Source organism: Dryobates pubescens, chromosome 10 (genome assembly GCF_014839835.1).
Source record: "Dryobates pubescens isolate bDryPub1 chromosome 10, bDryPub1.pri, whole genome shotgun sequence".
NCBI classification, from domain to species: domain Eukaryota; kingdom Metazoa; phylum Chordata; class Aves; order Piciformes; family Picidae; genus Dryobates; species Dryobates pubescens.
The window spans coordinates 20899886-20924143 of NC_071621.1; the positions used below are offsets into that span (position 1 = coordinate 20899886).

Consider the following 24258-nt stretch of genomic DNA (forward strand, 5'->3'; position numbering starts at 1 on the left):
TCAAGCACAGGAGAAGGTTCTCCAAAAAACCCTCCAACATGCTGCATCCTTGTTTGGGAATGCCAAAGCCACATTCGCTCCAGAAGACAGGTCTTTGCAAGCTACTGTACTTCTGTAGCCCCTCTTGAGATGAGAGATCTCAGGACCCACTGGCATAACAAAGAAATTTGTTGAGCTATGGTGAGGTATCTTCAGAATGGTCCCTGTCCTTAGTACTAACAATGGAAAAAGCTATTCTGAGAACTGCAGTGTGCCCAGGCCTGCCTACATATGCAAAAGGACCTCAAAAAAGTGGTTCTTTTCTAGAATAATTCTTGGAATGTGTCCCTATCTCTCTTAGAGTTAAAAGACTGAACTTCATAAAAAACTATTTCCCACTCAAACAAGAGCCCCTATAGGGGCAGGGCAATAGAATGACAACCTTCCTCAGTGAAGCTCATTAGGTCAATCTTAAGATTGAACCAGCTGCTAACATGCCAACAGACCACAAAGTAGAAAAATGGCACAAAAAGCACTATTTCATCAGGAAATGTAAAGAAATAGGGTATTAGGCACACTGTCCATACAAACTTACACAGCATGTGAGGGTGAATGGAACAGTACAGCTTCCTGAACACTGCAAAAACTTTCTCCAACCTTAAGCAGGAAGTTCTTTCAGTAAATGTGCATATAGGTAGTCAAAGACAAAAGGGTTGCAATTCTATGTATACAACATAGAAAATATTTCAAAGCTCCACCTTCATTTTTACTGCTTTATGCCAAGTACTTGTATATATAAACCACATGAATATGTGTAATGTGGTGGGCTGAAGTTTCCACCCCCACACAGTATGTATGTGGATCAAAATGAAGGAAGGCCCTGACTGTTGACAGCTGTTTCACAACTCCACAGGCTACAAGAGAACACCTAGCTTACACCAAAAACAAGTATTTGAGGCAAAACAACAAACAAGATTTTTCTGTGGTGAAGGCTCTGGTATGCAGCAGCAATGGACTACAGATTCTATACTGTTAATACTTTCCTTTATTTTAGGGTAATTATAATTGGCTCTTTTAGCTTAACTTGCATAAATGGCGGTGGGGGGGGGAAGGGCAAGCAAGCTATGTTCCAAATTCAGCACCAAATAGTAGCATAGAAACTAAGGTGGCAGAATCACAAATTTTGAGCAAATGAATGAATTAAGTATGGATTTTAAGTGTACTCCTGATACATCAAGCAAACTAAATATGAGAGCACCAAGTGACAATAGCTCTGTGCTATGGCAATCTCTCACTTCCTTATTTTGGATAAATAAAAAATGGAAAGCAGGCAATGGATGTTGACCTGATATTAAATATAAGAGTTAAAAAATAAAAATAAACAAACAAATGAAAAAAACACAAAATAAAACAAACAATAAAAGTAGATGCTTAGGTAAAAAGAAAACACAAGTAGTTTTTAGCTCTTTGCAGAGCTTAAAATACTATACCATACAGAAATATTCTAAATATCCTCTAACCCACTGTAACACATTTGTTGGACAGTGCTCAAGTGCATAATCATTAAAAGTGGGAGGGATACATACATTTTTGAGTTATTTTTCCTTCTATGAATACAAGAAAATGGTTTGGCAAAACTTGATCTTCCTTACTGCAATGATCTTACTTTACTTTCACATTCCTACCAAAGACTTGCCTCTTCCCTAATAGAAAGAGGAAAAAGTGAAAACTCAATTTCTGCCTAAATCCCTCCAAATTATTCCTCCTTTTTGGTCTACATTTTGTTTTGTATTTTGGAGCACAGAATTGGCTACTTATGCTTCAGGGGAGTCCTTCCTTGTCATTTCATTGGATAATGCAGGCCAGGTACTGGAAGACAGCTTCACAATTTTGGTGAAGTACCCTAACTTTGGAAGCAGTTTGGTTTACTAGAGAGCTGAGACATCAAGATGTAGTTCAAGCTCTAGTTCTCCAGTTGAACTACAGAATTGTACACACCTTTTCCAATAGGCACTGCAGTTGGGTAGTAGCCTTATGACTGCTTTTGTTTTGCAACTTGGTATCTGTGCAACAAGCAGTACAATGGCTGCACTGAAAATCACAGTATCTTCAGTTGGAAGGAACTGAGTAGGGATTAAGTCCAACTCCCTGCTCCTTGCAGGATTACCTAAAAAGTAAACTGCACATCTAAAGGCATCGCCCAGATGTTTCTTAAATTCTGACAGGCTTGGTACTGTGACCACTTCCCTGAGGAAACTGTTGCAGTGATTGACCACCCTCTCAATGAAAAGCTAATATCATAGGGAGATACAGAAACCTGGCTCAGTGGGGCCCAGTGAAGGAAATGAAAAGCAGCAAAGACACACGTTGTCCCATAGGAGACAACCCATGTGAGGGAAGGGGAGAACCATCCTAGGCTACTAAGAAGGTATATTGAATTAGTAGGAAACACTGGACCACCAGGGTTTCACAAAAAGCTCTTATCAAGAGAGGTCATGTTAAAAAAATTTAGTGAGGTACTGTAGAAAGCCTCATTACTGAAGGTTACTGAAGACTATTGCTATTAGGCAGCTTTGAGAATCTTGTTTTGAGATGGTTTTTATGTTTGCCACCTCTGCCTCATTTTTGTGGTTGCATTTCGATGGATGCTTCCTTAAATAGATCCTCCAATCTATGGAAGTTTGAATACTATTTTGCCTACTTACTCCTAACTTGTCATCAGTGACACTTGACCTCAGCAGCAATCACCTTTTTTCCATAAACACATTCTGGAAACTAGCTTCAATTCTATGTGTGTTCTTACATGAATTTCAACACTCTGACCTCTTCCTCCAAATCAAAGAAAGCAACATATCCTCAGTTCTCACCTCTTAAAATAAATTTCAATAATGATATCATCACTGACTTAGCTTCTCTCACCTAGGCTTCTATCTCGGAGTGAAGAGTCCTATCACTGCTCATCTGCTTTCCTGTATTACCTGTTAATTCTCTGCCCTTTGACAACACTCTAGCACCTCTCAAATTAATAACTTATTTCTAACATGCTACTTTTCAGCCAACATGCTACAGCTTTTCCATCACCAAACCATACAGAATACAGCAGAAGACATAGAAAAGGAAAAAAACCAAACCAAACAAGCAAACCCCACCATACTTTTTTCCTTCTATCGTCCTCCAGCTCTTACCATTTGAAATGGCTATGGACAACAGTAAATGGGGAAAACACAAATGCAGTTTCTACTGCCCTTCAGTATGCTGCAGGCCAAAGGCTCCAGAGAAATGCTGGTGTGTATCAGGCTCATGTAACATGTTCCTGCATCTATAGACACGGCTAAAAACCACCTACACTGCTTAAAATTAATACCTTATTGTTTTTGTTAAATATAGATTAAAAATTCCTCTGCTCCTTAAAATACCTTTTTTTAACATGATTTTTATTTTGCTAAATAGAAACATAACAAGAAGGAACACAAAAACCTTTAAGCTTCAAATCTACCTACCAAAAAAGCCAACTGTTCCAAACCATACTATTTCAAGAGGCTGTGACTTTAGAAGAAAGCTGCTTTACATTATCAGCACATCATCTTCTCTGAGAAAAAACAAACCCAAACCAAATGAAAAACCCAGACAAACCAACCAACCAAACCAACCCCATAAAAACAAAACAAAAAAATATCCCAACCTTTTAGGGCAAGAATGTTTTATTCAAGCACATTTTTTAAATATTATAATTAATTACTATTATTTAGACTTTTATTGAATTTGCATGTTCTCTTATACTGCATGTGCCAATTTGAACAATTTTATCTATAGAAAATTAATAAAATGCAACCATTTTGACAGTCTTGTATAGAGTATCTAAATCTTTAGCTCTCCAGATCAGTTCAGAACCACTCAGCAAATTTTTGAACTGCAATTTTTTTTTTTCCATAATAAAATTACTCCCAAATAAGCAGGCAGCATATTAAGTAACACTGCTTTGACTTTCAAAATACAGCATTCCTTTGTCTTGACGTGAGGTAGGATACAAGCTTCAGAAACGCAGCTAGCCAAATGAAACACCCTGTAAGATGTTATACATCCTCCAAAGAGACTATGTTACATCCAATTCCAGCTTATCACATGATTACTGAAATACTGATTTGGAGGGGTAGAACTTCATATTTGAGAGACTTCCTTCTTACCTAGGTATGATATGATGCTGCTATCTCAAAAGAATATACAATATATAAATATCTCCATTATCAAAATGAAAGTGCTACTAAAAACCACATCATGCCTGCAGTAAGACATTGAAAAAAGATGTGTGAAACCTTACTGTTACTGCGTATACACACTGTGTAATACTGTGTCTGTCCTGCCTATCCAAACATAATGGCACTTGGTGAACTCTGCAGAATTCACATTCTTTGGACAGAAGAATGTGAAGAACTTTACAGTAAACTGGATGGCTTCTCTGTACTTTTATCCCAAGCTGTCCAGCTTACTTTTCCACAAGCAACAAACCACTATAGGCTGTACTGTACATAATGAAGTAGGTGTCCTAAGTATGTTGGACAGACCTACTGACACAGCACCAAGTCTGCTTACATCTGTGTCACGGCCCCTAAGCTGGTAAACACCTTTTGTAAAGGCAACATCGAACAACAACGCAAAGACCCAATGGCAATCTGTCAGCATAACAAGAATCGAGAATGCATTCAGGTACATCTGACTGGACGAAGAGTTTGGTCAGGTGACCATTTTGTCATCATAAAGACATCAGAAAAGCAGGATGACCATCCAGAATGCATCTTAATCATGTGTTTGTAGTCCTGCAACCTTGGGCAAACATGGTGATATACCTGAATCTGTTTCTTAAAAAAAATGATTTGTAAAATACGTGGTGCACCTACCTTGGTGAGGTAGAGATGTATTAATCACCACAATACATACAAGGAAAACAGACAACTGGATAAAAGCCCCAAACATTTCCAGCCACGCACTCAGAGTTTTCTGTGTCTGGGGTACACACAGTTTTAAAATACACGTATGCTCTATTCATGACTTATTAGCATATTCAAACATATCAATGTACTTGAGTTTGTACTTCTATTTGTGCAGGATAAATGCATTTAACAGAACCACAGGGATTTAACTTGCAGGATCCAAAACCTATTGTGTCTGTTTACAAAAGCAGACTTTGATAAACTGTCAAAACCTACACATTTAAAAAAAAACACAAGAAAACTGCAGATACCTCAATGTGAACTTCAGTGGTAGTTTTTTTAGAGCATCAGATGCCAAATGCTATGCCAAGAATCAAGTATTTAATCTTCAAGGCTAAGTTTTTTTACAAGTTACTTACAAAGTGATCATATTCATTTTCAGCGGAAATGCCTTTAATATGAATACTTCTGTTGTAAATTCTCATGGTTTTGTTCACACAAGATTGAAATACCGAAACAAAAGATGTCAAAATAACTGAAAATGGCTTCAATTTTGCTAAGAAACAGAGCCAACTGGCAGAGTCAAGTATCATTAATACAGGATTCTAGATTATCCTAGGCAGAACAGGTGCAGTCGCACTAGAAGTTTCAAGCAATTTCATGTTTCCTTCCTATTAGTAGATTAGCTAGCCCTAAATATTATCTCAGTTGGTGACAAGTAAACAAACCCATGCTTCTGAAATCAGAATGAGTAATTCTTAAACACCAGTGTGAAGATTACAATCACTGTTTGCATTGTGCATATGAACTAGAGATCACTGAGAGTTTCCTGTTGCACTGCAGCAAGGAAATGTAATGTAACACAAATAAGCCTAATTTGCTGCCAAGTACAGCAAGACACTTCGGTAATCTCACAAAAATTTCATACTGGAACTTGTTACAGTGAGTTCAGTTTGATCTTTTAATGTAATACAGTACATTTTTATAAACTTGACATTATCATTGCAGAAGAGCATGCTAACTGAATGTTAGCAATTTACCTTTTATACATAATTATACTCTACTGTAGCTACTGTACGCAGATCTCAAAATGTTAGTACATAAAATATTCATTTTCTTTATATGAGATGAGAATGAACTTGGAACAGTTTGAAGAATGAAGTATTTGCTGTGCCTATTTCTCAAGAAATAATGAAGTACACATTATAACCCAAGAAATCAACAGTTAAATTGCAAATATTGAACATTATGATCAGTAATGTGCATCTGCAGCCGATGAAATTTAACCTAACCATGTTTACGCGCGTAAAGCCTCAAGAGTCTGCAGCAGTTTCAGCATCAATTTTTCATATTTTTTTTTATAAAATGGACTTAAAGATACATCTTCCATAAACGTTTTCAGTGCAATTCTGTCAAAGAGGAAAATATAAAGCTAGCTTTCAATCATTTCATACCATAAAAAAAAAATTAAAAAAAAATAAAGATCCCAAAAACTTGCATTTGCACTGCTGAAGCATAAGTAAGCCAGTTCTGTCGTGCCAACTATTCCAAAGTCAAGTAATTTCAAATCAACAATAAACTGTCTTTCCAGGCAGCACTTTCACTGTATCTATAGGTATAAATGTTGAAAAGCTGAACACTGGAGAGGGTGAAGTTGAGGCAGAAGAATCTAGTTGTTTACAATACCTTTTTCAATTGGTAAGGAACAAAAAAAAATGTATGACGAAAATAATTACCTAAAGGTTTCTTTGCCAATGATGTTGCAGATTGGAAATCAGCAAATTCATGGGTTAGTATTACCCTTTTCCCTTATCTTTACAGGCCACCTTGCAACTGTAACTTATTTATTAATGGTTATATGAAAATGCTCCATTATTCAATGACATAAAATTTCTTAAATGAGAAATTGATTTATTCACATGTTGTCAACTGTAGGGAACCAGAGGGAGAACAGCACCTGAAATTATAATGTATGTGCTTAGCTGAACAGTGTAGTAACCTATACATTTTGGTTCAAAGACAGTTTGTAAACTGTAGAACTGCATACAGGATACTGCTTTAAGTTTTGTTGGTTTTTTTTGTTTTGTTTTGTTTTTTTCATATTATACCCACCCACCTCCCCCCAAAAAACCCAAACCAAAACAACCCCACAAAAACCCCAAACCCAAAAGAAACAACCTCTTTTAAGGTAGCACAAAATAAAAATGGAGCTTCATTAAAATCTTGAATACCTTGACTGCAATAATCAACAGCTGGTTATTCAACAAAAACTTAGCTCTTCATACCAAAAAATTTTGGCTCAAAAATAATAAAAAAGACCAACAAAAAGTACAATAAACTCTCCATAAAAGATTCTCTCATGAGGCAACCTACCATTATACTACTGCTAGATACGAGTTTCAAAAAAAAAACATTACATCCCATTTTCAGCACATTTTTCATAAACATGCAACTTCACTATAAAATACAAAACACTTGGCTCTCAAGAACAGCTTTATAAAGACACACTGCATCAATAAAATTTTTCTTTGTGATTAACTTTACATTGTAATAAGAACTGTATTTTTGCTAATGTTTATATATCAGATTTCATATTATAATGTAGTAATAATTTGCTCTTTGTGAACATCATGTTCAGAAGGAAATATCTATACACATTAACATACTACACTATTAAAAACTCAGTTACAGAATTTTATTGATACAGTAGATTAATAAAAACTGATAGGGGAAGATAAAGTGGGTAGGGGTTTTCAGTACTTTATTTAATAACACACTGTTAAAATTAAAATATTTTAAATCCTTTTTGATTTTTTCAATGCCACTAGAAGTCCAGAAAAGTCTGGCATCAATACTGAGGTGTAAAACAAGTCAAACAACTTCTTTCACAATTTGCATCTCTTGTATGATTCTGTCCAACATTGTTCGACTGCAAAAGAAAGTAATGGAGCACCTCTGATGATAGGTAGGTGCCTAAAAGTAAACATTAGGTTAAATTCATGAAGAAACAAAGACCTTTTTTTTTCCTTCTCAACAAATAGTGGCAAAAGAAAATGGCACTATTTGTTCAACTGTTGGGTTTTTTCACAGTTAAATGTCAACAAGAGTACAAATATGAACACTGACAGATATTGCTTGAGATCAATTTTCAACAAACTGTTCTTTTTTAAATCGACAGATCCAATAAAGAGTGGGGTACTGTCAGTTTAAAGCCGCAGATAAAAGCTATACAAGCACTTTAGAAGTCAGAAACATTTAAAAAAAGAACTATTTACAGTTTTCTTCTTTAGTTCGTATGTCTACAAAGCCAGCGCACATTACACTTCACAAAAATCCACAGTTAATGATATCAACATGTGTGTGGCTAAAGCTTGGGACCTAGAGACTGCAAATGCAGGGGCAGTAAAATAAGTTTTGTCTTTTTTTGTGTTGGTTTTTTTTTTCAGCAACCCCATTTGCGCACTAACAGCTTCATTCAGTCTCAAGCTTTATATTAAAAGCATTCTTCAAAGCTTTCACCTGGAAGGCTGTTAACTACGTATTCACTCATCGCCTTTCCCTTTTGGAAGTTCTGCGACGGACCTGTTTGGAGAAAAAATAAATAAATAAAAAAGTTTTAAAGATGTTTTTCCAGAAATCTTTTGGAAAATTGAAGACTAAATAGATTTTATAATGGAAAAAATGCTTAGTCTTGCAAGAATCTTTGAGGAACTGTACACAGTATCATTCATTACTCATTTTATCACAGGCACAAGTCTCAATGTCTAGGATGTAACTTTGACGTTACTGAGCCTTGTCCTAAAGGGACAAAAAGCCTCAAAAATGCCCTGAATCAGACAATGGGGCAGGAGCCAGCAGGTCTGGTTTTTCAGGAAATTGCCCACATTGCCCAGGCTTGTCTGAACATGCCCTGGGGTCCACATGGGCCAGGTGTGTGCACCTTCGGCCCATTTGGAGAAAACTCATTCTATAGGTTACAGTGTCAGGTTTTTATCTCTTAGTCTTTGTTGTCACTGGCCATCGTTGTCTCGGGAAAGCCCAAAGAGCCAGTGCCTTGCCTTGCAATTGTCCAAACTCTGGGAGAAGTCACAAGCCTTGCTTGGCATCCAAGCTGTGCTTCAGTTTACCCAGACAGACTGCAAGACCCCTTGCTGCAAGTGTTGTAAAGCCCAGCAGCAGAGTGTCTTGCTGGGCCAAGAGACTAACCCCAGGCAGAGTCAAGAGTCCCCGAGACAGTTTTGTTTTACTGGAAGAAGCAACAAGCACCACTGTGAAGATTGCAGTTGAAGAACCTCTCCAAAACAGGCAAAGCTACAAAGCCAACAAGCCCTGCAAGCCTCGGCAACAACCGCTTTTCTACAAAGCTTTCAGCTACAAAGTCTTCAGAGATAAACCCTGTATGTGCTACAGTAACAAGCTGCAGAAGCCAACAGAAAGTGAAACTGTGTTCCTGCAGCTTTCATGTGGTGGACACCATTTTGGGTTTGTCTAAATCCCCACGTGTGCCACGATCAGTGACTAATTACAAAATCTGATTTTTATAAGCATCTGTTGAAAGTCTCTTGGCCTAGAGAATTCTGGAGTTTCCCCCCACCTTGTGGGTAATCTCTGGCATGTTGCCAATGTTCCCTTTTTTCTTTACCAGTTTAAATCGCTGTTTGTCGTTTCTGGATTTTTGCTCATAGTGTTTGAATCGTTACATGTTCCTGCTAGTGAGATATCTGTTCCACAACCAATTATTTCTAACCAGTAAATAGGTTTTATGAATATTTTCCACAGGATTTTTTTTATTAATGAAGTTATTAATATTTTTATCAATCGTTCTGCCTATTGAATATTCATCGCCTCCATACGATCCTAACAGCCTGTACCTTTCAAGTACTCAAAAATAATCCAGTTTCCTTTCTCAGAATTTTCATACTCTCAGATGCTTCAATCACCAGATGTGTCCAAAAGTGTGAAGTCATTCACAGTTACATACTTGTATTAATACTAACACAGTTGTATGAAATAGAATTATTTTAACACATTTGAATATGCTGGTGGTTAGACCAAAAAAAAAACCCAAAACATCAGTTTAGGATTCTGCTCCAAGATTCCATTTTCCAGTACTGTGAATTTTGTGTTCCTTTTTTTGTATTTACTACTATAATCCAGCTGATAAGAACAGGCCTTAGTTACCTGGAAAATAATTCCCCTAAGGGACTATACAACTCAGGCAGACAGGTAACAAAAACTATTCAGAAGAGAAAATCTAAGATGCATGATAAAACCTGACATTTTCTAAGAAATTCAGCTTTTCTGGGAAACAAAAGTGCAGTGCCAGTACACAAGAATGACAGTTGACAACCATTCATTCTAAAGGAAGAAGGTTAAGTTCTAAGAACAGAAGTCATTCTCTGAACATCAATATTCAGAGGATACCGCAAAGACTCAGAAAATCTCAGACATTTCTCTTACATTGATTGTGGAAACTTCCTCTTCTTCCATTACTTCTTCCTGGGGAATGTCATCACTGACAGGTGAACTACTCTGAAATACATCCATCTCTTCACTAGATTCATTCTCTTTACTGGCTGCTTGTTTGGACCGTCCTGCACGGCTACAATCAGAAGAAAAATAAGTATCAGCTTCACAGTATCTGTACGTATAAACCCTACAAGAGCAAATATATTACTTTACAAGAACAGCAGCCTCAAAATCCCACGTTATACGATACTTCTGTCTTATATACCTACCCAGTTCATCCACACACAAAACAGAATTGGAAGCAGGAGGCTGGGTAACAGCATTTTCAAACCAAATGCTTCCAGGAGTACAAGTTGAACAATTTTTGCTTCTAGAGACCAAGACAGATTTTTTTCTTTTCTTCACCATCAGAAAGAAGCAAAAGAAGGTTGACACAACAGTAACCAGCCAACAAGAAAAGCCAAATAGCGAGGGACTGACAACTTGTTTGCCTTTTTTTTTTTTCCTCTCCACTTCAGCAGATGTACTACTATAGGAGTTTATACACAACAAAACTTGAGTAACTGCACCTGTGTTTTACAGCTCTTGAAGAATCCATGGTATTTATGACATTAACACTTCAATGAACCTAAACGCGAATCTTCCCGGCTAGCTCATGCTAAGACCTAGGGATAATCAGGATAACAATACTTTAAGCAGGACTATCAAGAACACTCAACAATATCTTAAATTGTCTGCTAGTCATGAAAGCTGAACCACAAGTGAAAAGCACTCATTTGCTCATGAGAAGTACTCTGCTCCACACCTTTAAAAAAAAAAAAAAAAGGGCCAACTAGATATGTATCCAGGCTACACAGCTGCACCCACATCACCATCCTGGTTTGGCTCATTAGCACAGCTCAGAATCGAGTCACTGAATCATCCTGTTTACTGTGGATGCAGCCTTAGTGCACCTAAAACTAACTGACTTTTTGGATGAAATTGAACTAGAAACTTTGTTCCAGGCATACAAAACAACCACGCTTCAAATCTCCAGTGGGAGCATACAGATCCATAACAACTGTCTTCTGAGAGCATCAAACCACACATGGTGGGAATTTTCAGTCCTGAGAACCACACTAAAATCTGTACAAAATCTCTGACTCGCATATGGTAGTTATAGCACAGTGCGGGTTTCAGCATCCACCAACACGACATCCTTTGAAAAATGACACAAATTAGCCTATACTCAGACCTTCCAGGACTGGAAGAAGAAAGGGATGCAGAAGAATTATTTACAAGCTAGGTTCACCTTTCTATATATTATAAAAATAAGCCAGTTTACATGCACTAATTGGTAACCCAATTAGGTCTCAGAAATACGTTATACACTACAGCCTCATAGGTAAAATCCCAAATTCTTAGGCCAAACCTATCCCTATGGGCTCCAGAAAGCTTTACTCATTTGGATGACATATGTTCTATCTTGGGGTACAGAGTGCTACTCAGTCTATCAGATCACTTCAATTAATGCTGCCACATCATAAAGGGACAAGGGACTAACTACAATGCACTTTGAAGACTGGAGAATTACTACAGCCTCTTTTTTTCTTGCAGATATGGAAAAAAGTCAAATTTTGCGTGGTTTGATCACAAAAAATAAAAAACACAAGATTTTTTTGAGTAAAATCTAGAACAGATCAAAAAACTGTGAAGCCTCAACTTACTTGAGCTCCTCACGCCAGAACAATGCATATATGTATACATGAGCAAAAGCTATGCCTGTTACTGATCATGTGTCCTGATACTTTACTTTCTGTTTAAAATAAGGTAAAGAAACATACTGAGTTCATTGATTTCACCAAAAAGTGGATCAGAAGCTACTTAATTATTTGCTGAAGACATGTACAAAACATGTGACCTAGCACATGACCCCAAAAAACCACTGCAACCTGTTGGGACGTTTTATCTGGATGGCAGGAGCAGTTTCCAACTCTTATTCCACTGCACGTGTAGCCTGACCTGAGGTAGAGAAACAGAAGACTGGAAAGGTCAGGTGCAAAATGCCAGAATATGTAATCTGGTGTGAAACTAGAATTTGAATGGAGGGTGCAAGGTTGTTCAGGCAAAGATCTCTGGTATGGAAGGTCTCCAGGGACAGGCAAACTGGTACATTAAACTCCACAGGAATATCAACATGATGCTAGCTACACCCACAAGCTAGAAAAACAGAGTAACAAAAATAGCTAGAATGCAGATGACTAAGTAGTGCCTGAAGGAATTTATCACCAGGTTCTGAAGACGCATCTTGCAAAACTAGACTATGAGCTGCAGGTTTATACCAGCGGGCACGTAAGTCCTGTCCACTTGTGCACCTCTGCTTTGCACACTTTGCGTAAGCACGGACAGAAAAGGTAGATACCTGTAGATTCCTAACAGCAGGTACATGAATATGAAGCTAGCCACAGAGTTTACCTTTATTTTGGAGCTTAATGCACCTCAGAATTTTCAAGAGCTTCTATGAAGGATAGTATGTAGTGCATTTTATTAATCTAGAAATTGTTCAAGTGGATATTAAGAAGGCCACAAAACAGAAAGTGAACGTTAAGGAAAATCACAATAAACAAAAAAATTCTTCACAACACTGTTTCACTGCAGCAACAATTTGATTCCTCCTCCCCATCCAAAGCAAATGGGAGCATGTTTCACTCCTTGAAGTCCTAACAAAGCCCAATCTTCAAGGCCCTCATGTGTTTTATTGACTTTTCTCCTAGAAGAGCAAAGCCATGTATTATGCTATCTGAGCACATTAAAATGACTTGTAGCATCTTGCTCTGGTTTGAGATGCTCGAGAAGTAGCAGCTATGGAAAACATTTTAGAAATAAAAATGGCTTCTTTTTTTTTTTTTTCTCTCTTAACTGTCAATTAATGTATTCTGAAGTATTTCCAGCAAATGATTGTTTGGGGGCACAGAGGCACATTTTTAATTTTTGCTAAACACAGATTTAAAAAATATTCACCACTTACACTTTTTTTTGCTGTGATGGTGGTGTTTTTGATCGCCTTCCTCGTCTTTTCTGTGGCGTAGATTGTGCTGATTCAACTGTACTAGTTTCAGATGGTTCTGCTCTGTTTTGAGGAAGACCCAAATTGCAAAGTATCAAATTATAACTAATGTCCAAGAAAAAAAGTGATGCAGCTTACAAGAAGAGAGACTTACCTCTGTTGTGTTCTTTTCTGTGTCCTATTTTGCCTGCCTTTTGGTTTCTGTTCAATGTTTTCAGTTTGTCTTTCTTCCTCCTCTTCCTCCTCTTCTGCAGCAGCTGCTGGTGGTTGTTTTTTTTTGTTTCTTTTGGATGATTTTGCTACTGGTTCTTCCTTTGGTGTTGCCCCATTATTTCCTTTGGGAGGGCGTCCTCTTCTCCCTTTCTTTGGTGGACTGTTCTGTTCATCCTCACTTTCTATTACATCTTCTTTTAGTCTTTTTTCCTCTTGCCATTGTGTTTCATCAGATTCTGAAACAACTGCAGGTCTCTTCCTTCCCCGTTGACTACCTCTAAGTTTCTGCTCTTGACCCAGTTTATTCAGGTCATCTATACTTAGTTTCTCTTCTGATTCTGTGATAGCTGTTTTCTTCCTTCCTCTAGGCTTCTCTATCTCTGACTGAAAAGTAAGATTGCATCTTTAATGTTAAAAATTATACTGCCATATTAAACTCACATATGCAAAACTACAGAAACCCAGCAAGGCAAAGAGCCTTCAAGTTATGCAAGTTGTCTGCTAAGATTGTCTACCATCTGCATTTCAAAAACCTTTGCAAAAGTATGAACACATACACACACATAAAATGCCAGGCAAGAGAGAAAGATTATTTCAAAGATGAGCAGTTAAAACACTGAAGAGGGTAATGTCTTCTGCATTTGTATCCTCAGCTTCATCAATTGGCTAGAACATCCATAACTGCATTTTTTTAAGTACAAAATTATAAAGATCTAGAGGATGGGAACTCTCAACTTTTGTCTTCAGCACTGTTATGAGCTGAAAGGTTCTTATGCTGGCAGTGGCAGGGCACTAACACAGAAGATGGTGGGCAACCTGAATTTTCAGTTGTAGAAAGAAGCCCATTAATTAGTGGTAGCTGCCAAAACACTGCTGTGAGAGCTGTACTAAAACTCAGCATTTGCTATGCACAGCAAAATCCCCCACCAGATCCTTAAAATCATAGAACAGTTTGTGTCAGAAAATATCTCTGAAGATCATTGTATTCCAAATATCTTGCTACAGACAGGAACATCTTCCACTAGGATCAGGTTGCTCAAAGCCCCATCCAACTTGACCTTCAATAATTCCAATGACAGGGCATCCACAACTTCTCTAGGCAACCTGTTCAAGTATCTTACCACTCTTGCTGAAATTTTTTTTTTTGCCTTGTGTCCAATCTAAACCCAGCCTCTTTCAGTTTTAAAACTGAAAACTCCTGCCCTGTCACTACATACCCTGGTAAAACAATTTTTTTTTCCTCATAAGCCTCATATGTAGACAAGGTCACAGTAAGGTGTCCCTTGAGCCTTCTCATCTCCAGGCTGAACAACCCCAAATTACTTTGTCTTCATGGGAGAGGTGTTCCAACTTTTTTAAGAGTACTTTTTGTGGCTCTTCTCTGGACCTGATCAAACAGCACCAGGCTGGTCTTGTAATGGGGACCCCAGAGCTTGACACAGTACTCTGCATGGGGTTTCACCAGACTGGAGTAGAACTGCAGAATTACCTCCCTTGACCTGCTGGCCACACTTCTTTTGAGGTGGCTCAGAACATAGTTGGCTTACTAGGCTGAAAGCAATTACACTAGATGACAGTAAGAAAAATATTTGAGCAATGATGGCATCTCCTGCCAGTTCATGACTTCGCTGACAAAATTGTTACTCTACACAGAGACATCTTCATTATTACCTGTTCTATTTGTTTTTGCAGTGATTGTGCACATCTGTCCTTACAGCTACATTGACCAGGTAAGCAGCTGCAGGCAAAGTTTCAAAGTAAAGTTTCTCCCTCAGGTGAAATAGTTACCCACAACTTTAATGTGTTACTCTATGATGCAATCTGGACAAACATCCTGAATAGTTATATCTTTAAAACATGGTCTTTCTGCTTCCCAATTAAAAGTTAATGCTTCCTATAATCTGCTCTGCAGCTCCCCACCACAAAAAAAACAAAACACAACCACAGAAAAAACAAACACAAACAAAAAAAAAAAAAAAAAAAAAAAAACCAACAAACAAAAATGAGTTCTGAATCAAGGACCTTAAGCAGCTTGCTTACATAGTCAGAGTGAAATACAAACACCTCAGAAATACTCAAAATGCTGAACTTTGTTTTATCACTTAGCATTATCAGTTACTAATTCAACCAATTCATAAATTATGTCAGCAGCTGTCTGGACTATCACACTTTTCAAGGTTTACAGCTGAAGTGATGCCAGGATGCATCAGAAGTAATTTTTCACAAGACATTCCTGGTTTTTCTGGGTTTATTATAAGCCTGTTTGCTATTCCCCCAAGATATCACAGTGTAAGTGGTTATTTACACTTCAAGACAAGCAAATTTCAGATCATTTTTCTAGTCAGCTTATGTCCCAAGCAATCTAGAAAAATGCAACAGATCCACATAGCAGGAGAACGGAGAAATGTCAGAGACTCAAATAAATAAAGCAGCACTGACATCAGATATAGGACATCCTTAAGGCATTCTAAAAAATCCAATTGTAACAAATCTTATCTTGTTTTTATATTACTTTTTCATGCAAATACTCATTCTCAAATACTACAACATGTACAGACTGCCAGCTGTTAAGGCACAACAAACTGAAATTTACCAGTGATACACAAAATTATTATTATTTGAACTGTTCTTAGAACTAGAATTATGACTTTCTTTGGTGGTTTATTTTTCCGTATTCAGATATTGCTTGAGGCTCTATTTAGCTGGTTTTATTAATGTATTAGTACTACATCTCAGTAGAAATAAAGTCCAAATAATGTTTTTTATATCCTCATTAGGAACCTTTAGCATTACTGATCTTACAGATACACAGAAGTTCATCAGTAAGAATTAGCAAGGAAAAAGCTACCACATTCAAAGGCCTCAACAGCTTTGGTTAGTGGTCAAACAAAACACATGTAATTTTTCCCAAATGATCCTGACACTGTAAAAGAACAGCAATGACACCATTCTGCTAGCCTCTGGGCTTCACTGTTCTCACAGAACAGTGTGTTTTCTAACAGCATAGCAATGTGCTTGTTAATCATTAAGACTATTTCACAATGTATTGGATTGTATTGGTCTAGAATTATCAGTTGACTCCGCCCTAAGAGCCTGTTGAAGACTGTATTACACACAATCAAACAGCTTTAAAATCGTGCTGCAACTTCTGCATGTGATACCTGGCATTCAGAACCAAGCATTTTCCTGCCTTGACCTCAGTACAAGTTGCATGCAAGAAAACAGAATCCATATGGACATTCAGATAACTCTTCCTTCAACTTCAAAAATCCAATGTCAAGTCATGATGCCCTCCTGGTATTCTAGATAATCAGAGAACAGTTGCTGTCCCTTACAGATTGTGAAAGCAAAACACATATGGCTGGAAAAGGAGAAAATTACTTAGCACCAGTGATGGGAAAAGACAAAAAAAGAATTGTAATGCATCAACATTGTAATGAGGTATTAATGCTTTGAGGGCTACGAGCAAGAAACCATGTACGATAAAAACCTTCCATAACCTCAAAAAACAATCTGAAATTCCAGACAGGCTAAACTGCTCTCCTGAAACTCCAGTAGAGTTGATCATCCTCAAACTAATCCAATAAATTCTTCCAAAGCTGGGTTTCAAGTAAACATCAAGAACACAAACATTTAAAAAAAAAAAGTCTACTGTACACTGGGGTATGGAAGTCCAAAGAAGCTAGCAGCTTGAACAACGTCCTACACGCTGCTTCAACAAATCCTGACAATGAGAAATACCATGGAGTAATTTTCATCAACCTAGCTCCAGTTGAAGCTACTTCTGTCAATATTACCAATATTCTGAAAATCATAACTGGTAATCTTGAAGATGTACAGGAGTTGTAAGATGCAAAAGCAATGCAATGTACACATGAAAACCAAACAAACCAAACCTTTCTTCATTGCATTCTCATACTCAACTCTTAAGCACGTTTTACAATGTCCCTCAGTCTCACAGAATCATAAAATTGTGACAGTTGGAAAAGACCTTTACAATAATTGAGTCCAACTATTATCCAACTCTGCCAAGACTGGTACTAAACCATGTCCTTTATCACATCTACCCATCTTTTAAACACCTCCAGGGATGGTGACTCAACCACCTTCCTGGAAAGCTTATTCCAGTGTTTGATAACCCCCTCAGTGAAGAAGTTTATTCTAGTATCCAATCTAAACCTCCCCTGGACGCAACTTGAGGCCATTATAAAGGCTGGAAAGACCTTTAAGATCATTGAGTCAAACCCAACTACCATAGCCACTAAACTATATCTACATGCTTCTTGAACACCTCCAGAAACAGTGACGCCATGATCTCCCTGGGCAGCCTGTTTCAATGTCTGACCACTCTCTCAGTAATGAAGTTTTTCCTCATGTCCAATCTAAGCTTCCCCTGGCACAACTTAAACCCGTTTCCTCTTGTCCTACTGCTAGTTACTTGGGAGAAGAGACTAACACCAGCCTCACTACAACCTCCTTTCATTCAGGTAGCTGTAGAGAGCCCCCTGTTCTCCAGAATAAACAATCCCAAAATGTCTTTCCTACACTGTGGTACTCAGAACTAAACACAGTACTCAAGCAGGTACCTCACCGCGACCAAGTACGGGGGCACAATCACTTTCCTACTCCTGCTGGACACACCGTTTTTCATACAGGCCAAAAGGCCATCAGCCTTCTTGGCCACCTGGGCACACTGCTGGCTGACATTCAGCTAGCTGTCCACCATCATCCCCAGAAGGTTTCCCCTCAGCCTCCATTTCTCCAGACTAAAGAACTCTAGTTGCCTCAGCTGCTCCTCATAAACCCTGTTCTCTAGACCCTTCACCAGCTTCATTGCCCTTCTCTGGATGTACTGCAGCACCACAATGTCTTTCTATTAGTGAGGACTCCAAAACTGAACACAGTACTCAAGATGAGACTCATGTTCAGCCAGCTGTTGATCAACAGCCCCAGCTTTCCAGTCACTCTTCACCAAGACTGTAGAATTGCATATGGCTGTTGTGACTGAAGTGCAGGACTGAGCACTTGGTCTTGTCGAGTCTCAGGCAATTTTCCTCAGCCCACCAATCCAGCCTGTCTAGATCCCTCTGTGGAGTCTCCCTACCCTCAGATCTTACACTTGGTAGATCAACACTCCCTTCCCAACTCAGTGTCATCGGCAAACTTACTGAGGGTTTCATGTTTCAGTCTATTTTCACAAGTGATACCAAGTACCAGCACATTCATTTTTATTTTAAAGTCTTTGTGACTTAAAATGGAACATTTGCAACGCAACCAAACAGCTCACCCTTACAAGATCAGAGTCGTCCCTTTTGTCAGTTTTCTTCCCAGGTAAGGGTGAAGACAGCGTGAATTCTTCATTTTCACTGTGATCCATTTCAGTACTGTCAAGTCTAGAAGGAATGAACATTTATTCTCCATTTAATACAGTGGGCAATCATTTAAAAAACATTCAGATCTTAAGAAGAAATTTATTCCTAAACCATCAACAATTTTGCAGAAATAACCTTTCTCTCTGGCCACTACAGCCACATATTACAAGCCAGAACACCTAAGTCTCAAGACAAAGGTGTCAATCACAAGCCAAGCTGAATCTTCTTGTTTTCACTGGGAAAGATCAGCAGCTTTTTGAAACAGAAAAGCCTTACTGAGTTTCAAGAGATCTGTAACTTTTGTATACCTTTGCATACACTTTCATGTACCACTCAAAGATTCCCCCCAGACAGACCTGCCAAAGCACACTTTTCTGTGGTGAAGGTTTAGGCAAGAAAACAGTAGATTCAAATTTCAGATTAGTTCATCCCTCGGCTTTCTGTTGTTATTTAGGGCAGCAATTTCATTTTCATTTCAGTCTCTATACATGTAAATATGGATAGTAATACCACCTGCATAGGTAAAACACTGCAGCCTGCAGATAAAAGGCAATATACAGAAGCCAATACACAAGTCATTTTGTTTCATCTGCCCTGGGGTAGGTAGAAGCAGCATTTTAAAGTAGCAGTGCACATTTTAAAATTAAAATGAACATGCTATTCAAATATGAAAACTCTTAAATCTCTGCCCTGGGAATTGCATAAGCTGAGAAGAAAAGTCTCACTTCTGCAAGTACAAAATCTGTAGTAACTGTGATGTAATTAGAAGCTCCATTTTTATACAGTGTCTTAACAGATGCAACCTTGGTTGTATATATTAAGACTGAACTGGAAACTACCATGCATACTGCATCATTACCATCACTTCTAGAAAACTTTTCATCATTGGTCTCTCCACTCAAAGCAGTAATCAGTTTAACTTAGGTGAACTGGGGAGATCGTGAATATAACAGATAATGTTAGGCTGTGAGTGCAGCATTTTTTTAATGAACTGCATGTAGAACAATATTTGGCACAGATTCATTTCACTGGATATAGAGAAGAATCTAGATTCCAACCTGTCCTTAATCAGAAATATACTTTGGCATATGAACCTGCATGGCTTAGAAGAAATAAGCCTGCACAGAGTTGAGAAGTGTTTCTTGTAAAACACTGAACCACAATATTATATATTAGTCACAGAGGTACCAAATGAGGAGTCTCATTTCTAAACGTAGGGTTTCCTTGTACTCTTGAAGTAACATGAGAAACTATGAACAGAAGGGGACTACAAAATGTCTAAATATCTGTTAAAAAAAATTAGCGATAAAGTGACTTTCTGTGAAAAAATGAATGTGAGAACATACAGTAACTGATAACTTCTAAACCTGATGCAAAGTAAGCTATAATATTTGAAGATGGATAACTAGATTGGTGTAGCACTACAGTACATTCCCCTCTTTATCACAGAAGGAATCTAAAAATCCCAAAATGTTTATCTGCAAAGAACAAAGTGCAGGACAGATTTCTAGAGAAGGAAGTCATGCAAGAGCACCACAACAGCCTACCAGTCCTCATTATCTACGAGGCACTGATAAGACAACGTCAGGTCACGAGAGAGATAAACACATACATCCTATCTATATACACACACATCCACATGGAGAGGATATACATATATATTAAAAAAAAAGGTTAAGACTGTCCTTCCCTCCTATAGCTAACTCTGGCTATCATCTAATTCTGGTTATTTTTGGGGGGCGGAGGGGGGTTTGGGGAATTTCTCCTCCTCCCCCCCCCCCCTTGCTGTTTTTTGTTTTGTTTCCTTTCTTTTATTTCTTTTTTTTTTTTAAGAGTATTTATTTCTGATGTTAGAAAGCCAAATTCATGGTTTCAGTTGTACCAATATGAAACTATAATTTTAATTCAAAATAATATAACAGAATTCTGTTTCTCACTTCAAAAACTAAGAAATTTTTGACGTCTCCATTACAAGTACTTCAAATATCAAAGCTCCTTTGTTGTCTACCAACCTCCCTTTGATCCTTCCTGGAGAGCTTGGATTTGAACTGCTGCTGGCATTGCTTACAGTTTCCATTCGTGAAGATTTGGATTGAGACTGCTTGCCTGCTGACGAAAGAGGCTTATTAACTGCTCCAAGAACATTGGCTGCTTTGGGCTGAAACCAAAAATATATTTCCTTTATTTTAAGCTACACATTTGGATACTGTTTACATGTACTATGCTTATAATATTCACAAATTTCACTTTCTGCAATAAATACCTTAATTTTAACAGTGATAAACATTTTCATATGAAAGTTACAACAGATACCAGGAAGAAGCTGACAAAGCTGTAATCAAATAGCCAGCTGCCACCAAAAGCAGTATTATTCTCTCTACTATTGTATCTTGTTCCCTTCTCATTGGTTCTACTGGGTGCTCACCTGACCTTGCAGAAAACCACCTCAGCCTTTTGTGTAGTTTGCGTTTTGCTGATCTAGCTGCCTGAACCACCTCACCATTTGGATCAGATAAGCATCTGTACTGGCAAAACAAAAGCTTCTGATACTTTGTGCACAGATTTTACAATGTTAGGCTTTTAATAGGTGCCGAAATCACACTTACACCAAAGATTTACTTTGCACTGAATACAAGAAAAACTGCATATCCTTTCTAAAATTAAGTCTTAGAGAACGAAATCCAGTTAAAAAAATAACATTAGTTTAGAATTTACCATTCATCAATAAGCAAAACCAGAAAGCGCTCAAAAGCAAAGAAATATTCAGATTCAGACTGGACTGGACTTCCAACCAAGGCAGGAGTAACACTTAAGAGCCTGCACTAATAGCTCCTCCCTTACCACAGAATCTATACTTGAACCCTTGCTACCCTTGGATACTGTTCCCTGCTTATATACACCCCACTAACATTTACTCAAGCTCATCTTCCATTCCCAGTAATAAAAGACTTCCTAAATCAACTCTAATTTCACACTGCTCTCAAGATGAGGAAGCAACTGAAAATGTTTGATGGTTAAATACACTTCTGCAGTTTGTTACAAAATTTCAGGACAACAAAAAAGTATCTAGAGAATCTGGCACCAGAAATTTAACAGAACATAAAGTCTACCTTAACATTTCAAAATAATTACTACTAGGATACATGAAGCTACTGGTGACAGCCCAGAGAGGGGCCACTAAGATAAAGAAGGGACTGGAGCATTTCTCATGTAAGTGAAGTCTGAGAGAGCAGGGGCTCTGGACTAAACGTCCTCCAGAGGTCCCTTCCACCTTCAAGCATTCTGTGATTTTCATGAGCCATGTTTCTTTTTTAATACTGTCATGGCACACTTTATTAAGTTCAGGGCAAATTAACAAGAATGTTGTCAAAAACCGGATGAGAAAACTTAATACTGACTGCTGAAGCTGGAAGACACAAAACTTCCTTTCAAAAATGTATGCGTCTTCAGTAGGAAGTGAATCTTTACTCCAAATGCACAATATAGTGACAGTAATACTCCAATGAATAAATGTTGGGTTTTAGTTTCTAATCAAAAACATGCTCCTGTTTTTGCTAACTTGCAGTCCCCCTCTATTAGTCACTGACTACCTTGCAGCTGATGCTTCACCAGCAAAGTTAAGGGTAATGAAGACGCTGCTCTTTCATTTCTTTTGCAAAGTACCCAATGAATGTTCTGTAATCTGTAACAGGATCCATTAATCCAGATGCAAATCAAAGTTTGGCTTTTCCTTTACTAGATTTTAGTTTTATTCTAAAGAGTACCTGGGTTCAGTTTTAATGAAGAAAGAACAATGCCATTCCATACAATGGGTATTTAGAAAGAACAACTGAATGTAACCAGAGAACAGTCAGTTATCTTGTAAGATACTGCAAAAGTGTTCAGCCTCGCCAAAGATTTATGAGATTTTTAAAATAACTGTTATTGGATTTTTCCATAGCTGTCACTTCATATTAAATATTGCAGTCTTCTGCAGAACAAAACAGGTTAACCATCTTGCAAAATTGTCAAATATTATGGAATTTTATTTTTCACTCTTTCTTTTTAAAGACAACAGGCTTTGCCTAATATGACTACAACCCAGAATATAATAGCAGTTTTCTCTTTACCTACAAATTTCTACCTGTTTACTAACTTTTTTAGTGTATAAATCCTTTGGGCATACATTTTCTTGAAGTGTTTTATTAACTACATTTTGTTTTCTTAAAAAAAGCCACAAACAAAGCAACAGCAATCAAAATACCACAGCTAATACAAATAAAACCCAACAACATTTACAATAATAATAACAAAAAAAGGTAATAAAAAACAACAAACAAAGAAATGTAAAAAATAACAAATGAAAGACACCCCAAACCCAACCAAACAGAAAACTAACCAACCCAAAAACACCAAAGCAAAAAAGAAAAACCCAAAACCCCCTGAAAAATCCAAACTCACAACCACAAATAACACCAAATCCAAAACTTCCATACCATACACACCTTTCCAGGAGTGAAAAAAGACTTCATTTCCGGAGGAAGATAATTTTTGGTGTTACTGAAATTCTGTAAAGAAGCAGGGAAGGGGAATGAAAAATCACTGCACAAGGTATAAATACATTTTGGAGGTAGTATTGCAAGATTTTCTTTACATCATTTATGCTTTTGAAAATTTAAATCTGAACAATAGCTTAGGGGAGGAGGGAAATCAGTTTATGTGCACTTACATAAGTATTTATGGAAACATGTACACTCATACATAAATTTTCAACTACATTGTAATAGAAGTCTGAAGTTAGAAGAACTCTTTGAAAAAAATGCACTGAATTACAACTAAAAAAGATGTAAACCAACTTATCTCAAGAAAAATCAGATGCCAAGATATACCTTGTCAGGTTGAGTGAAGTATCTGGCGGGAAGCACAGGGTCTTTAGGGGATTCCAAACTGTAGGTGGTACTCTTTGACATAATGATATTCATTGCTACATCACAGACTGTGTATAGTTTCTGTAAATAGTAATATTTTAAAAACCAAACAAAGAACATTTTAGAAGTTCATCACAACTCTTGAAAAAGGATTATCGTTTGAGCACAGAACTACAAGAACTCAGTTTAAAAGCAATATTCTTAAACATGTACATTAGCCTGCCCCTTAAACAGTGTATCACAGGGTATTAAAATAAAGGAGCAAAAGACAAAAATCACTGTTAGGCCCAGCAGTTGAAAACAATTGGATTTCATGTTCTTTCCACACTTAGGAATAGCATGTC

The 24258-nt window shown here is 37.5% G+C and overlaps 1 protein-coding gene across 3 annotated transcripts in view; it reads right to left on the reverse strand.

Annotated features, from left to right (window-relative positions):
- Positions 1-8336: 8336 nt before the first annotated feature.
- The window catches only part of PDS5B (PDS5 cohesin associated factor B), a 106625-nt gene continuing 90703 nt past the window's right edge, over positions 8337-24258 (reverse strand). Inside the window, exons 28-35 of one of the 3 annotated variants that reach the window (XM_054164554.1) lie at positions 23876-23995; positions 23492-23554; positions 21020-21165; positions 18923-19028; positions 13577-14019; positions 13384-13485; positions 10368-10509; positions 8337-8489 (exon numbers count right to left, since the gene is read on the reverse strand). In XM_054164554.1, the coding sequence (XP_054020529.1) occupies positions 8454-8489; positions 10368-10509; positions 13384-13485; positions 13577-14019; positions 18923-19028; positions 21020-21165; positions 23492-23554; positions 23876-23995 (1158 nt within the window). In that variant the 3' untranslated portion in view covers positions 8337-8453. The remainder of the gene's footprint in view (positions 8490-10367; positions 10510-13383; positions 13486-13576; positions 14020-18922; positions 19029-21019; positions 21166-23491; positions 23555-23875; positions 23996-24258) is intronic. The other 2 variants (XM_054164555.1, XM_054164556.1) reach the window with 2 other exon arrangements.